The 18660-nt window shown below is 35.2% G+C and overlaps 1 protein-coding gene across 1 annotated transcript in view; it reads left to right on the top strand.

Moving 5' to 3' along the window:
• Nlg3 (Neuroligin 3) overlaps positions 1 to 18660 on the top strand; it is a 725436-nt gene that overhangs the window by 50596 nt on the left and 656180 nt on the right. Inside the window, exon 2 of the mRNA XM_089647690.1 lies at positions 12513 to 13660. Coding sequence (XP_089503816.1) covers positions 13099 to 13660 — 562 coding nt within the window. The 5' untranslated portion in view covers positions 12513 to 13098. The remainder of the gene's footprint in view (positions 1 to 12512; positions 13661 to 18660) is intronic.

Here is an 18660-nt window from a genome sequence, read left to right as displayed (position 1 = left end):
ATCGCTTAGACAGAGAGGTTGAAATGTTATTTTTTGATGATAGAAGTGCACACGAACTCAATATGCAAAGGGAAACTTTCCTACTGACCCCTGTATCACTGGTTTGCAGATTACGTATTATATATAAGTAACATATACAATATATACATAGGATATTCAAACATTGTCATTCACTTTCATATCTATATATTTTTATAACCTGCGCTGCTCATCCCACTAAGGAATTCCTATGTCGAGATGAGCAGCTTTACAATTATACTAAATCAAATCACACAACACATACACATATGGATCACATCGAGTATGGGGCTTTTAAGGTCATTCATGACAGAACACATGACATGGACAATCCAAAATCACGACTCTCAGCCAGTATGGAATTAGATACCATTTTCTTGAAAATATTCAACAAACCTATAGTTTTTTTTTATATTTTCAATAAGCATATTAAAAAGCAACGGAGCTTTAAAAGAAAAACTCTTTTGTCCAAATGATGTTCTGGTATTTATCGGCTGATATATTTAAGAAGAACCCAATCTACTGCTGCGCAATTGTTGTGATTTTTGTCAGTACCAATAATAATAACAATAATATTTTTTTTATTCCAGGATGTGGGAAGGTTAGTGCAATCCCATAGAGGGTATGAGTACAGATAATATTTACATATAGGAAAATAAGTAAAAGAGATTAAAAATTAAATAAAAGCAATGTTCTTGTAAAATTTAAGGAGAGACTTTAGTATTATAAGTTGATAATACTTGAAAATCCTCTTCAACCATCATTATAAGCGGAAAATGATGCTTACCAATTGACTTGGATTTCAGTGGATTGGACCTGCGACGCCTAGTCGGGAACCTGTCGCATTTTTCCACTCAGCTGTAAAGTAGTAAAAAAATATGCTATGCTTTTAAGAAAAAAAAAATCCAATGACTATCAAATTCATGGGTTTGACAATTTATCAGAATTAATAACAGAAAACACTGAGAAATACAGCAATAACTTTTCTGTTCGGTGGTTGAAAATAATTTACTCACGGAAAAGCTACTCAACATGGTTTGTTAAATTTTATGCATATTTGTACTTCATAGGACATGTAATAATAATCATTATGTGTTTTGCAAACTAGCAGAATATCACACATTAAATCACTAATTTGACTTGCTGAAGCAATCATTACTACGCAATATGCCAAATCCACTGCCGAATTAATAATGAGCTCGATTTGAAATTAACTCCAATGCGTGTTTCAAATGTGAAAAAGGATTTAATGATATTATAACAATACATATTGTAAATATATTTGACTGCAGACCTTTCAAATTTAATAATTGAGTTTTTTTGGACTACCTCAATGAGTAAAACTACAAATTGTGATATTTAATTATTGAAGATACGGTAGATACAGTCGCATCTAGGACTTGAGCCAAGTATCTTTTTCTGATTTTCTGTTTCTAATTTTCATTTAAGAATAATCGCTTGTCTTTAATAATTAATAATTGAGATTTAATAGTGTCATACCATTTATAAGAAAAACAATTATTGGAACCATTTATTGGATAACCAACACTTCTACCAAGTGGTTCGCTACGTTTGGTAATTTAGCAGGGGTGCCTGAGTTTGGGATTTTCGGGTATTGCCGGTGAATGCGGCAGCCCACCATCTGCGTGGCGAGGAGAGATCCTCTGACCTCTCCAATCGGTCTCTCTCGACCCATCGCTTTGCACCTCACCGGGAGGGATTAATTCATACGTTTGTCACTTATAGACATATCTCTAGATTTCTACCTAGAGATATGTCTATAGAGATATGGCGTACTGTACAGGGCCCGCAGATACTTTAATAGTACACAACTGCTCACCCTGTACAAATCGCAAGTGCGCCCTACTGTCGAATTTGGCAGCCATCTCTGGTCTGGAGCCCCAAAATACCTGAAAAAAACCCTTGACTCTGTGCAGAAACGGGCGGTCCGTTTGATAGATTCCCTAATCTTAACAAACGGACTGCAATCTTTAGAGCACAGGCGTCAGGTAGGTATGCTGTCCTTGTTCTATCGGTATTACAATGGAAGATGCTCTGAGGAACTAGCGTCATTGATCCCTTCGGCACCGGTGCGTAGTCGGGATACACGCCAAACGCGCGCCCAACATTTGTACACAGTTGACACTTGTCACATGAGAACGGGTCGCTTCTACGATTCGTTCTTAAGTTCAACAGCTCGGCTGTGGAACGAACTGCCGGCCTCTGTGTTTCCTCCCTCCTACAACATGGGACTCTTCAAGACCCATGTTCACTCCTTCCTCTCCAAAAAAAGACCCTCCACACAGCATCCCCAAAGATGACATAGGCCCCGAGGGAAATTATTTTCTTCAGGGCCTCCTGTGTGGAGTAAATATAAAAAAAAAAAAAAAAAACCTACCCGATTTCTAACTTCCTCTTCTTCCTTCCCTTAAAAGACCCTCCACATAGCATCACTAAAGATGATATTGGCCGTCGGGAAAATTATTTTCCTCATGGACTCCTGTTTATTTTAATTTAAAAAAATTAGAAACATTAATTCTCACCTCAACTTTTACTCTGTCTCTCCATCATCTCTGGAGATCAACAAATGAAAACATAAATAAATATTGTATTCATTTGAGCTCTTTTTATCCACGTGACCAATATTTTTCCATCATGACAATTTTTTGGCCAATCGACTTTGAATTTGTTTATTTGGTCAATGATTTTAGTGATATTTGATTCGTTACATTTATTAACTACTCCACAAAGTTTAAACTCAGAAAGTTGGGTACTTGCATTGTCAAGAATTCAGGTTATATCCGATAGCAAGATTCAACCTACGTAATTCCTAGTAAAAGTTTCTTCTCTTATAAATATGACAGTGAATATCTTCAGTTATAAATATAATAATAATTTTTTTAAGCCACACTATTTTTAAACATTATCTTTTCGTGTAGTTTTACGTCTCTCCCATCCGAAGCTGAGAGTAAACTTCAATAAATTTGTTAGCTCATTCCATTCTCAGTTCCTCTTTCCAACATCCGCCAATATGTTATATTACAATGGAGCTTTGATATCATTCGTTAAACATAAGATCTCGTCAACAGATATGTTACATAACATGGTTTATCTGCTTTCTCCATCACATTCCGGCGATATTGAGATTGCCATCTCGACTTGGCCAAAAAAAAACAACTTTTTCCGACGGAGTTACGTACATAAAGGCCTCATGTCCCTGATAAGTTGGGAGGCAACAACTTTTACTGCCTTATTAAGTGCTTTAGGGAGATATATGGGCCGAGATCATATTTCAGAAGTTCTGTTGTAAATTGATTTTTAGCGCTTTCAGAGAATTCGTATTGCCATGAAATAAGGCTTTTAAGTCTGATAGGACATATTTCATGTATTATTTCACAATTGTTTGTATTTTGGTGAATTTCTGTACAGTAAAATGTTCTGATATCTCTAAGATTCACTGCGAAAATCAGATTTATATTGGTTTTTATTTAATTTATATATTTTATATTATAGAAACAAACAGTACATTGGTTACAGAAATTAAATACTTCAAGGTGGGTGGGTAATCATGATATGTTTCTTTTTAATGTCTCTTTTAAGTGGTATGTATATTCAGTAACTACCGGGTGACGTGTGTAGTGTATGGGTGTGTGTGTATATGTGAGTATGTATGTGTATGCGCATTGAACAGTTTATAATATTATTGACATAGTTATATATAGTTACATACATACTTTTAAATTGTAACGGGCAGTCACGGAAAACAGCATGGGTGTATGAAGAGCACGGTTATTTGGGGAATTAAATGCTGCTTTTGTTCTGTAATTACGCGTGTGGAATAGCACTGTATGTCATGTACGCTGTATTCAGTACGTCAAATATGTTGAAATTATTAAGGGACAGATGTTTGGTACAGTCGATGGTATTGTTTAAAATGTTATTATTGCTTTATTATTTATTACAATTGTTATTTAAAAAAAAATTATAATATTTTATCCTTCTTACATTGATTTGACATAGTATCTTTTATCCAAATATATTCATATTTTGATATTAAATTTCTTAAATAACGTTGTTACCTACCGATTAACTATTTTAAACTTTATTTCCATGTAAAATACTTTGTACCACGATTTACCTTATTTGAAAAAAAATCAACAAACACATTATATTTTTCTTGTTGTTTGTACCTAGCGAATATTTTTTTTATGAAAAACAGATGAAGATTTTTAATTTTAAAAGTATCAACAAAATATTAATTAAGTACAATAACAACAAATGTAATGAATACTAATTAATAATATTTGTAATTATTAATAATAATGAATTACATTTGCTATTATTAATAATAATGAATTACATTTGCTATTATTAATAATAATTAATTACATTTGCTATTATTAATAATAATTAATTACATTTGCTCCATATAAACCAATTTATTTTAGTACAAATAGAACGACTTTGAAAGATTCGTGTTTTACAACGGAAATTTTTTTTATGCAAATAGAGCGTCGTTACTAGATTTCTGTATTACCATAGTAACTATTATTCCTTTGTTTTATGATATATTTTTTAAATTAAAATTTTCGAACTCAACAAACAACAGCTTGCGACCGAAGCGTGCTTCTATTTAATTAGTATAAAAGGAAAGGTAGTGGATAATAAATGTGATAACTATACAAAGTGCCATAATATTACAGTAGATATAGTTGCACAATTAAGATATCATTCAATGCAATCGGTATAATAATTTAAATCGAGAAATGCTAAAAGTTACTAACCTACTAGAACTAAAATGCCATTATCTGCAGGTACGATGAAGATTTCACCGCATGAATCCTGCATTATTCAGAGTTATTAGTGAAAGTTATTTTGCCTGCAAAACAAAAATATTGGATTTTAGCCAAAATTCTTAAATATTCAGACATCGAAGGGTATGCAAAAATGTAATAATGTAAAGAAGATCTTTTTCAAGTACTTGTAATGAATACTTGAATAGATTAATGAAAACCACGAAAGATTATAAAAAGACAAATAAAATAATTTTCTGTTAAAATATTACACATCGGTAGGTACCTACTGTATCGCTGGTCTGAATTATAAGGTCCAGTTTCAAAAATGACAATTTGATTTATACCAAATTTGAGTTCATTTATTTAATTTCACACAGGAGCAACGCATATTTTTATGTGAATACGGCACTGTACCCAAGCTTCTGGAGCCAGTAAGACTATGGAAGTAGTGGGGAGGGTTGGGAAATGGGGAAGAAAAAGGTGAGAAAGTACTGGGTTTTTCAGATCTGGTCGCTAAATACGGCCAAAGCCATTTCAAGCAACGTTTCAATAATAAATGGTGTTCTTACAACAGGGCTATACTGAGAATATCTTTCGCTCTGGAACGTGCCCCTAAAATATTTCAAATTAATAAATTGTGAATAATACAAATACATCAAATAAAATTTACTTGCGACGCCGGAACCAGAAGCCGCGAGCTTTGAATTAAACTTTTTCCTCAACCTTCGACCACGGAGGCTGTCATCGCAGACACCCGAAATTAATACATAAGATTGCGAATGAATACATTTTGTCATACACAAAACTGAGAATTTTTTTTTTAATATAAAATATGTATTTGATAGGTCCACATTATCTTAGCATAGAACCTGACTGACTACTAGCATAGAGACAGACTGAAGTGTGTGTTAGTGTGTTCTTACGTCGTGATTTACACAGGATTTTTGTTTTCTTGGTATTATTAATTTTGAAATATACAAATACACTTTGGATTAAAGTAACAAACAGATGCCTAGATTACGGCTACCTTCTTTATTCATTAAGTTTTTTAAAATCATTTGCGATTTAATTTGTTTGTTTAAATTATTAATAAGTTATTGAATACCTCTGAGTTGCTATATTTAATTTCGTTCCATGTTCCTGGCAAGACAATTACAAGACAGTATCTACCATACTATTGTAGCAATTCTTCTACAACCGTAGTATTAAACTCCTATCAGACGAATCCAAAATTTGGGAAACATACTCCGATGTTGTAGATATATTTATCTCAACAATATTCCAATATAAGTTCGCTTAAATACATTTTATGACTTCAAATAGAACCGTTTAATTTAGTGAAATGTAAAACCGTTATGAACTTAGCAGAGATAGGACTCTGGATGTGCAAAATTTATTTGATCGATTTATTGTTTCTAATGATCAAATAATATTTATTTTATGTACTTAGGAATTAAATTAATGCGTTATATTTACTGTATTATGTCTGTCTATTTCCCAACGGGCGTTCAATAAATAAATAAAATTATTACTGCCTATTTAAGCGACAAATCATAACCTGAATAAAATACTTCTACTATACTTAGTTCAATATTTAAACAACAATATAGGAAAGACATAATATTGTAAATATGAGTGTATTGAAACATCAAAATAAAGTACAAACATCTAAAAGCCTTGATATAAAAAATCATGACGTTGTCCTCATAGATTCCAATAATCTATTTTTTATTCAGCACTTTTATGTCGCTTCTACCTGACTATTACTACCTGAAACTATCTGGAAATATGCTTTTAAGGCTTTTCAGGAGTTTTCCCCCCAGAATAAAAGTATATTATCCTCAGGAAGTGGGGTGAAATGATTCTGTTGACGCTTTGTCCCTCCATCCGTGACTCCATTGCTCAATACGATATGGAGGCTTTGTGTATTTATTACGACTCTTTTCCATATATAAGATATCCTGGCGATTAGTGCCCGGCTTTGCCCTATATTCAGATTTTAAGTTTGTCTTTAAAGGGCATAAGATTGTTATTTTATACAAAAGCCGTTTTATTGAGTGAAATATTAAAATATATAGATGATGTCACAGAACTTACCCGAAGGATTTAAATCAGCGATTCTTGAGCATATTTGGTATAAAAAATTAACGTGCATGTAATGTCCTTTAATTACGACTTATATCTAGTATTTCTTTGTGGAATACTTAATATTAGTGGTTATCTGACAATTCAATGTGATTTTGTTGTCTGATGATTTTTCTTAATTTAAAAACAATTTAAAAAAATATTCCACAATAATTAATGCTTTAATGCCATACGAATGAAAAAAAAGATTTCTAGTCATCCGAATTAACTAGATTTCATTAACAAAATTATGGAAATGATTAAAAGCACACATAGAGAATAATGAGCATTGGTAATTTATTAACAATCTCTGTAAGTTAGTAGTAATATAATTATTTTTTTAATTACTTTGTTTTAAACTACTTTATTTGAGTTATATCAACCGGTTTCGGTTGCACTCAAACTTCTTCAGGACAATGGAAATATAAACTTTAAATATAAATAGATTTACGCCAATTATACGTTAAAACACTACTAAACTACATATTTGACAAAAAAAAAAGTGGGTGTGTCAAGCCTACGCAAGACAGAAGTGAAACTTCTAGTTTCAGCTGATGCTTGGCGTGGCGCAGTTCGCTGGTGTCTGAGAGAGAGGAAAGAAGAGAAGAGAGAGAACGTTCGTGAGCGGCTCCCCCACCTCAACAAGGTTTCACTTCAAAAATGCCACAGCCGAGAATCGAACCTCGCTTAACTGATTGAAAGCCAACCACGCTGAGCACCAACTGTAAGCAAAGCCGCATAAATTGATTATATTATGTAGGTTCTGAAAATATGAGAGCTTGTTATGTTTTATAATGTTACCTACATCACACCCAAAATATAATATATTTTTAAAAATAATGTACAATGTACAGAAATAGAATCCCACACAAGATCGCGTAGTGCGCTCTAGCGAACGGATATTTTATCAGAGGGAGATAGTTTTAATTTTTTTTTCTGTAAATTATTACATATTATCAAAATAAATAAATTAATTAAATAAATGTAATACAATTATCATAATATACGGATTAGATAATAATTTTAATCCAACACAATAACGCAAAGCGCGCTCTAGCGGAGTAATGTTTTATCACAGTGAGATAAGTGTTTTTATTATTTTGCAATATTATTTTCTTTTAAAAAATGTTCTGACCTACTAAAAAATAAGATATTGAATGAAAAAGGCGTTAAAAACAAAAAAATAATGTGCGATGGCCGAGAATCGAACTCGGATCAACTGCTTGGAAGGCAACTATGCTGACCATTACACCACCAACGCCAGTTGTCGGGATGAGCTAAGAAGCATTTATATGTTACTTCAAAACTTTGACTAGATCAAATGAACTTTAATCGGTGGTGGGGGTACCCGCATTTTCGTTTCGGTCATGAGTCGGTTTTACTCCGGTCCTCGAAATTGCATGACGCGCGTAAAGAAGTTTCACTTCAAAAATTTTCAACATACACAAAATAACACTAACAGACCAGTTAGATAAGCGTACAAAGAAAACATAAAAACTCCGACAGTAAATTCAAGCTTTGGACAAAGACACTACCAATACCATGCTATAAAAGCTTTCAACAGTGTAAAACTTAAAATTAAAATTGAGGAAGATAAAAATAAATTCACACACAAAATTACAAAATAGATTAAAGAAAAAAAAGACAATATTACCAAAATTTCATAGCATAAAATAAAAATAAAACCTACACGTAATACACAAAACCAATATAAACACACATCACTCACGAACACACAAGATTATATTTTAAATGTATTATTTTCTCTTTAAATTTATTATGTAGATTATATTTTCATATCATAAAATGAAGGCCTCAGCACGGGCAAGCCACCCAGTGAGGCCAACATTACTGGAAAACTTTGAAATGTAAAAAATATTGTACCAAATAAAAAAAATCACTTTATATTTCCACGTGTTCTGACATCTTGATAATATCGTAATTTATCAAGAGTTTACCAGGAAACCTGTTTATTCATTCACAATACCTGCAATCCCGTTTTTAACCGGATTACCGATAATTTTAAGAGATTCTTCATAAATTAGTAATACTCATTTTTAACTGTGCACGTTTTGGGCACAGAAATAAAAAAGTACTAGAGTAAAATTAGAACAATTTGTCATGGTGTCGGTACCAACAAATCATATTATTTTGATCTCCAAATAATTTGTTTACAGCCCAGCGCACACAATCTCCTATTGTGTTGAGTAAAATCCATGAATAATTTACCATGCCTGTTACAGAAACTTTGTTTGTTGAAGATTTGTTCGCCTCAATAAAGCTTCAAAGACTTTTACTTTTTGTCTCAGTTCTATGAATCAAAACGTTCTGTTGATTATTTATCACATCTCTTTTACTGGCTGATTATTTTCTCTCTAGAGAATTTAAATCTTGGCTGCGTTTCGAGTCTTGTTTCCACAGATGTCGCCCGCTTGTTTTCAGTTCCTCTTGTTCATGGAGTTATTCAATTTTACGCTTTCTAAATCACATTTACCATTCTTTAGGACTAGTGATTCCCGTTGTTTACTTTAAATAATTCATACCTACATAACATTCTTATGTTATTTTTTGAAAAAAGCATCTAATTATTGCATTAAAAATTCTTTTTTTTATCAGTTTCAATTTCATTAATTAGATTACATAGGTGAGATTTTGTGCCTGTCTCGATAAGGACCTGTGTTGAGAGTAGGCCCATTTTATAATAGTTTATAGAAGTTTATATTATCAATACAAATAACAACACAATATTATGTTTAAGATTAAAAACGCTCAGTATCGTACTGTTGGAAATGCATTTTTATAAATTGGTCTGAGTAAAATATTTGATATTAGATCTGTCTTGGTTGATGATCAAAGATATCAGATTTATATTCAAAGTAAGTTGAGTTCTGTTTAATGGCCGGTGGAAAAGCATTGTATAGCTTTATTGCAAATTATTTTTAATTTATTTGGCCTAAAGTTATCTTAGCAAAAGTGGTAAATAAGAGGTGATGATCTTTGATTCTAACATCACAAGCAGTTTGGACAGTGTCAAAATCAGTTTTGTGTTTGAAGAATTCAAATTGAAATTGACAATTTGAAATTGAATCTTTAAAATGAGACATAATTGATGCAAAAATCGATTCATTGGCTTGTTGCGCACCCTTTATTAAATACCATTTATACTATACTTATATACTTGATACATGCGTCAGTTTAGTTCATAAAAATGGAATAGGGATTAGACTGGATAACTTATTAGGGATAAAAGTTACGGAAAGTAACAAACGTTTATAATAAAGTCATCAACAACAATATAAACCTTCAAGAAAGTTCTTTACTTGGTGCGTTCCCTATTGACAAAGAGTACTTTCAACCCAATCCTCCAAATACCTCCTCCTTTGGAGCTCAGCCCAAATTTTCGCTACCTTTTGAAATCTTAATATATTTGTAATACACGTTACTTGTAGTTTTAGATTATAGTAGAGTATTTTCTGCCCTCAAGAAGATACGGTTGTATCTAATACCCGGTCGGCATTAATTATTAAAAATATTAGTGGAATTTATTTATTGTTTTATTTAAAATTTGTTTGTTTAAACATATTTTATGACACTCTGAAAAGACAGTATTCTTTGTGTGATATTTGGTGGAATTCAATCGTATTAATAAAATAATACCAATTAAAGAATAAAAACATCTTCTTTTACTTTCCGACCAAGTCACGTCCATCTTTAGACCTGTACGAAACTTTTGGTATTTATTTTTCACTAATTAGTTAACAAACAAATTTAGTATAAATTTCATGGTTTTAAGCGAAAATTTACTTGCCGTAAAGTGGACGTGATTGTCCGAAATAGTGTTACCGGCCATATTTTATATTAAATGCCATCCCGAACTTTGCAGATTTTCTGCGCGCCAATACTCGGTCCTCGAGTAATGTTCGGGATGGGCAGAGCATGAAACTGTCGCCAAGGCATGGGCACACAAAGGATTACAGGTTCTACTGATTGTAGTGAAATGAAAGCAGTAGTTTTGTTTTTGCACATTATAAAACATGGAGAATATATTTAAGTAAACATGTTACATATTATGACTCGGCACTTACCCCCAGGGATCAAAAATTGGTTCTTAATTCTATCTAAAACTGATTAACCACTTAATTACGGAAAGTGAGCGGGGAGCTTCCATACGGCCGGCGGTGGTCTGTCCCAGACAGATCGAGCTGGCACCATCAGGGCTTTGGTCCAGGAGACGGGTCCAGCGTCTCCGACAAGGTGGCTGATAAGCGGTTCTGGAGCGTATCGGGTCTATCGTTTATGTAACATTAATGGAGCGAATCCATCCATTGAGCTGATCGGCAGATTACTTGAGCGGGTGCCGTCCGGGCTTGTGATTTTATTATCCGTATCTTATTAAGAAAAATACGGCTTGTATCGCGCCACTTGAGGTGAATGCTTCATTTCCCGGAGTCCGCGGAATAACGATTTGCAAGGGATCGCGTATATAAACTTCAGTAGAACATTATTTGTGATCTTCACGAACACACACACGGTCATCCATTATACGGACGTTTATTTAATAGAGCCTGCACCGACTTGGTTTTTGTAAAAAGGAACCGAATAACCCGCATCAGGAATACTGATGTACACTTTTTAATACGATCGCCCATCCAGGGTAAAAATGAATTATAATCTAATTGACTGTGCGATCATTACACGGCCGTCCCGCTCGTGTAACAATTCCAGAGTACCCAGCGAAAGGAAACGGAAACAAACAATAGACTGCCCGGCGGTCTATTTGTTGCCAGACCGTGCTCTCTATAATTTTAATCAAAATTAATGCTATGAATGGTACTTGTTCTGAAGAGGTGTTTTAAATAATTACTTTTAAATAAGACTTAACACCGCTTCATAACAATAGGTCCGGTCGAATAGATATAAAAGTGGTATAAAGTATTTTTACTATACCATACTACATTGGTTAATATTTTTATTTTTACAAAGCTGATCTCAATAATATATTAAGGATTTTATGTTTATTTATAAGAATATGAGCGTAGATGTTAGAATTTTTCCACCTAATTCCTAACTTCTTTACTTCAGCCAATTCATTACTGTATAATGTAGTAAACACGTAGGTTTACCATGATAAACATTATAATGTATTGTAAAAAAAATAAACCATATTTTTAAAAGGACCAGAGAGAAAAAAAAAAAACAAGAATTACATTACAAAAAGACAAAGATGAAAAAATATACACAATACAACATATTATGCCATTAATTTCATTAAGGACACAGATGAAAAAAAAGTTATTTGAATATTAGCAGTGACTTTGTATTAGAACCAATCCATAAAATGATTATTATTGTTTTTCGAAGGAATGATTTAAATTAACACATACTCGTACCTGAACACGACGGAAAAACAAAAAAATCTAATTCCTGATCTTTGTGATACTCCTTCATCTTTGTTCCCCTTAACTTTACTATCTCTACTATTAATTTTTACTTGGATGCATGAAAAATTATCATGGCTTAAAAGTTTCTCACAGCTGTTGTTTTGTTCTAATTTTCTCTCTTTTTAACTTTCAGTTCGTCGCATCAATGAACTACTATCATGGAAATAAACCTCTATAGGAGAAACACAACAGCCTGATTCCGCCCACTTCTCGACAGACATTCTAAATATAACGTCTCACCGTTGTTCAGATTAAATTGATAAACACTCTGATGTATCTCTTCAATAATATTGCTTTCCTTTCATTACTTGGTGTGATTTAAGAATAATAATAATACTATATTGTTTTTTTAAGATAATCAATATTTTAATTTAGTTTTCAATAATAATGATGATTCTCCAACATTTAAGCTTAAAGTGAAGTGATTTTTTTATTATTTTAAAGTATTAGTTATAGTTGCATAACATTGTTAAGTGATAAAAACGAACTTGAAAGAGTGGATTCATTTTTCCGAGTAATGGAAGAAAACATAACAAAGTGACGTTACATAGCTTTGCGATGGAAGAGAACATAAAAGTGGAGACAATTTATAAAGTGATGTAAAATATCATCAAAGAAAGCATCACATTTCTAAGTGATGAAAATGAACATCGTCAGGTGGCGTCAAATTGTAGAGCGATGAAAAAGATCCTCAAATAGTGGCGTCAAATTGCAGAGTGATGGGAAAGAACATCAGAACGCGGTTTAAATGCGTGAAGGGTGCGTCATCCCTCATGATGCTTCTCTTTCACTCCTTACTTATTCTCAGTCTTCCACCATTCACCAGTAAGTTCTTCACGGTGAAGTGCGAAGCAGCTTCATCGAGAAGTAGTGGTAATAGCGACATGGGAAGTAGTGGTAGTCAAAATGGGGAGAGAAGTTCCGGAACACTGAGTTCTAGAGTAGTAAGAACGAAGTATGGTGATTTGAGGGGTGTTATTGTGACTTTGGAGTCGCGATATCTGGACCCTGTGGAGGTATTTAGAGGCATCCCTTACGCGTCTCCTCCGCTAGGTTCCTTGAGGTTTATGCCTCCTGTTTCCGGAGCCTTATGGTCTGGAATCAAAGTGGCAGACAGATTTAGTCCGGTATGTCCGCAAGTGTTGCCAGATATCAGGAATGAGACGGCAGTGCTGAAGAGGGTGTCCAAAGGGAGGCTGGAGTACCTGAAGAGGATACTGCCGTTCCTTGTCAACCAGTCGGAGGATTGCCTTTATTTGAACATCTACGCACCAGCTCAAGGTTTGTTCTTTTTCTTAATATATAAAATTCACGTGCCATTGTGTTCGTACACGCTAATCTCTGAAACCGCCGAACTAAATTTCAACGAATATTTGGGAATGTTTATGGTTGGTTCCAACTTGAAATATATTATGGACCCGATCGGTGGCACTGATGTCAGATCTAAAAAAATTTTGTTCAATGAAAATTTTTTATTTTTAGAATTCTCGTCCATAAATGCATACAACCACAAATATTTACTTCCCTACACAGACTGCGGTTTATGGCAGGACAACGTCTTATATTAAATGGTTGAGTTAAGTTCTAACTGGTTTCTAATCTTAATATAATAATAAAAATACAGCCTGCGTATTTTTGTGCTACCAAAACTCGAAAAGTAGTCGACTGATATCGCTGAAAAATTCAAAGTTTGTTGGTATTAGTTTCCAGAAGTATTAAGAGATGTTTCAATGATAGAAGAAGTGGGGGATGCCCGAGAAATACTTAAGGCAATATCTATATTGTAATGAGATACGGAGTTAAACTAATGTCAATGCAATGTAGTTTCACAGTAACATTGTGGTAAACAAGAAAGTAATGAAAATAGCATTAGCGAAGTATTGCGGTTGATCAGCTAGTTATTTATAAAAAACAATTTGAGTTACACCAAACCAAAATTCTTTAGTGCCCTGACTTCTAAACGGTCACTTTGCAATACTATTTATTTTTGCAATATTTATATTCTGTTATGGGATGGGGTTTCTAATATAACATATTTCTTAGTCCCTTTCAACTTCCTACTAAAATAAATAGTATGTAATGACAACTATTTTTCGTAAATACGTAAAGCCAGTGGTACACCTTTGATGTGGGTTGAGGTCCAATGGGCTTGTGGGAGTTATTTCCCAGTTCTAGTTCAGTACTTGAGTGATTTCTTCCCAAAAATGTACCCTTATTTTGTAGCTGATTTGTTATTTATTTCTGAAAATAAAACCCCAGGGGTGTTCCTGGATACTTTGTTTACTCACATAGAAGGCCCTGAGCTATACCTCAGGGCCTCGTCATTTTTGGGATGCTAAGTTTTGTGTATTTCAGGAAATAGAAGGGTCTCGATAAATTCGTGATAGATCACCGCGTTTTATTTTTTAAGCTATTAGTTTTTCGCATTTCTAAAATTTATCTCAGTGGTGAAATTGGCAAATTAGCGGAATTAGCGCGTCGAATTTGCGTGTGTTAATTATATTACGTCTCACAATATGGCATTAAAGTCGATATAAGTGTTTTAATCGCGATCATGATAATTTGAAAGTACTACAGTTCAATAAATTGTAGAACTCTTGCTTTAAATTATAGTGTCATTTTCAAAATTGGAAATATTTGCACGGAAAATTCAAACAAGGGATAATGTACCTTTCTAAGTTTTAACTAACTAACTTATCATTAAGTATTTTCCCCGATAGGGTAGGCAGACAGGACAGACCGCCAAACAACTCGGTTTTGGCACATACTCCTTTCCTCATTCACATAGGACCATTCCTACACATACTCTTATTCTGTTATTCTGACTCTCGACATGGCCCGACTAAAGTATTTGATTTACTTGATCGTGCCATGTCTTCCGCGGGTGTTCCTGACTTCTTATATGTTCATTTGATCTATATGACCAAGCCATCTAAGCGTACCTTTTTTAATCTTGCTCACTTTGCCCCTAGCATAATTTGCGGATCTCCATGTTTCTCACGCGGTCATATATTATTTTAATATTTCTATTATGATGATATCCGACAAGCATGGGATGTCTTCCAAAACCCTCAACTTTTGCAACTGTCGAAATCTTAAGCCTGAAACGTGTTTTGATGAATATAAGTTAGTGATAATATCAGAGAGCTTTTTTTTAATGCCAGCATCAGAAATAATCCGGTGCAAACTAAGTCCGGTAGATACATTAAACATTCAGATAGGTTTTGTCACATTGGAGGGGACCCACCCTTTCCCGACGGCTGTGTGAAGAAACTGATTGTTTAACCTCCTTAGCCGAACACGTCAGGACTCTAATTTTTTTGTAAAAAGAAGCTAAATTTATTTTAAAACGATTCTAGATCCTCCAATGTCCCTGCATGCATGATTGTTAGTAACATAAAAATATACAAGCCGCGTATCGAGGGCAGTTTACCCCACTATCACGGGGCAGTCCCGGCAAGAATGAGCGTGGCAAGCGGCCTGGCCACAACGATCCCAAGCACCCGCGTCCCTTAGCCAGTTTTCCGAGAGTACCCTCGAAGAAATGTAAATGTGGGGAGGGGGGGGGGGGAGATACTCCCAAAGACCCTAGGGAATGAAGTGAGCCTCAGGTCACCGGAGGCAGGACGGAAGGGGACCGGGCTCGCGCAAACATTCCCCAGGCCCGCTCATGATGCCGGGGGAGGCACCCGTGGTTCGTGAGATAGCCGCACCGGATTAATGTCACCTTACTGGATGCAGGAACAGGGTGTATCCGCCCCCATGGTGGGGAAATGAACAACACAGTACGATAGAGTTCAGTTCGACAACCTATTCATAAACAAATTTGTTAGTAACAAATAAGAAGGCAAATAACAAACGTAGAAAATAAGTTGTGATCAACAACAATTTGACCGTTCATAATAGAAAAAAAAGAAGGGAAAAAAGAACAAACAAATAAGATAATAAATGTATTGCGATAATGCCATAAAACATAGAAAGTAAAACCAACGAGTATATAAAAATAAAAATAAAACACAAAGCAATCGCGCATAAACAATATTAAAGTTGTTAAAGAGGAGTAACCGTGGAGTGACAGGAACAATACGCTTGGCACCTGAAACAAAGATGATTTTATTTTAAATCAGCAACTCTAGGCACCGGCCATCTCTCTACCCAGGACTTTACAAACTTTTTTAAGCATTCAAAATTCTCTCTGTTCAACACGAGATCGGCATTCCATGCCGGTCTTGTAATCCCTCTCAAGCCATCCAACATTTCCTCTCGGGCATTCTTCATCAACTCGCAGTGCCACAGAATGTGCTCGGCTGTCTGGTTAGTGTTTTGGGGATCAGTGGTGAGGCACGAAATGAAAGAAGGTGTTGAAGGTCACATGTGTTTATTGGTGAGTCAGTTGCCGTGACGAGGAGATGATGTAGGACAGAAGAATACACCGGATGCTGGCTGATGATGGCAGGTCAAGCGCGGGTCAGTGAGTCGACGCCGGGCGCTGGTGACCGGGACTCGATGGAGGTCAGGCACTGGCGAAGAACGTAGGTCTTCTGGCACTCCAGTGCTGACGAGACGGCCGAAGGTGCGGCGGACCTTGTAGGCGGTTGAACGGGAACGGCGTGACCAGTGAGGATGCAGCGTGTCCTCGTGGTGGTCATGGTAGCGTGGAAGAAGCGCTGGTCAGAGACACTGGAACCAGGGCACTTGTAGTCCGAGCAGCGCTTGCCAGGAACGGCGATCTGGACAAGGCGCTAAGATGATGTCCCGATAGAGTCCATGGTAGTACGGGCAAAGCCGGGTATATGTTGTCCTTCGCGGGGGGCGCGGGGGCGCACCGTCACTCGTGAGATTAGTACATCGTTGGCGGCAGGTTGATGAATGACTGACTGACTGACTCGCTGCGTCGTGCTTATTTATACTGGTGGCCGACGGTAGCAGTAGGTAGATGGATGGCAACTAAATTCTAGGCACTCTAAATTCGCAGGACTGTGTGTTTTGGGAACCTTCGACAGCGTGGCAATTATGCATAGGCGGAAGACTCGAACCTTCTGGCGAGTTCTCGTAGTATCTCAGACTGAGTGCGCGATAGTATTGTCGCGAGTAGGCAAGTAGGTCTTGTAGTACGTAGGTTGTTTACGTTGCGGTTTGGAATACAGGTACATAATTCGGGAGTAGATACTAAGTAAGTAGGTCGAGCGGTTTATTATTAATTATTTAATTTAGATTTTTCTCGACGCTACAGTGTCACCACATGAACAGTTCGGATGAGGAGACAAGGCGAGACTATGTAGCCGCCCCCTGAGCTCCACATGACCGGACACCAATTGCGTCATATAGTGATCCAGTTTTATGTGCGCCCCTTCCATTCTGCTTTTAACTGAAGGGAAGAAAGAGAAAGTCAATCTACCCTTCGTCGACCTATCCCATCGCTCTTGCCATACACTCAGCGTTCTATCTCGCATGGCTTTCAATAAGCCAGGAAGGGACACCGCTCCACAGGGTGTCAGTTTGACTCCCAGGTGGACAGCGGCCTTACCTCTTATCAATGCCTTTTTGTCAAAAATTCTAATTAACTCATTTAGTAAAAATTTTCCTGAAACTAATTTCCAAGTCAATCGGCAGTGTACCAGCCAGAACCGGTAATGCATCATTACAGGTTTTGTCACAGTGATTATAAGCAAGTTGTAAGTAGTTTTTTCGGAAATAAAATCAGAAGGTTAAGGGACGTTATCCATTTATATTTTTTATTAACGCCTACAAAGGCTTTTACATAAAAAATGACAAATGGTGCAGTATACACAGCAACATATCTGCATTACATAAGAAATAATAACAGTATGTAGATGTGATCCATTTTAAAGTAAGTACAAAATAGATCCACAAATTATAATACACAAATTTAAAACTGTGATTACAAGTATAGTGAGTTTATGATGAAAAGTATTACAAAATAATTTTAAAATACTATTAGTAAACTTAAAAGTAATAAAATATAATATAAATAAGAACTAAGACCAATCACTAAAACTGCATTACCTCCGCTACCGGATTCAACAAAGTGCTAATATAGATTACGCTTAATTCTATAAATGGTATCATTAAATATATAAATGGAACCCCCAAACTTGTTGCCTAGATCATTTATTTTTTATTTGAAATTATAGAAACAAACCGTAGTTACAGTGATGAAACAATTTACAGGAATTAAATATTTCATGTTGGGTACCTATGCTTTGTTTCCGTGTAATGTCTTGTGATTGGTATGTATATTCCTCAATTAGCAGGTGACG

This window comes from Hesperophylax consimilis, chromosome 26 (genome assembly GCF_061612785.1).
Source record: "Hesperophylax consimilis isolate HC1 chromosome 26, BYU_Hcon_1.0, whole genome shotgun sequence".
Lineage (NCBI taxonomy): Eukaryota > Metazoa > Arthropoda > Insecta > Trichoptera > Limnephilidae > Hesperophylax > Hesperophylax consimilis.
This window is presented reverse-complemented; position numbering and strand designations above follow the sequence as displayed.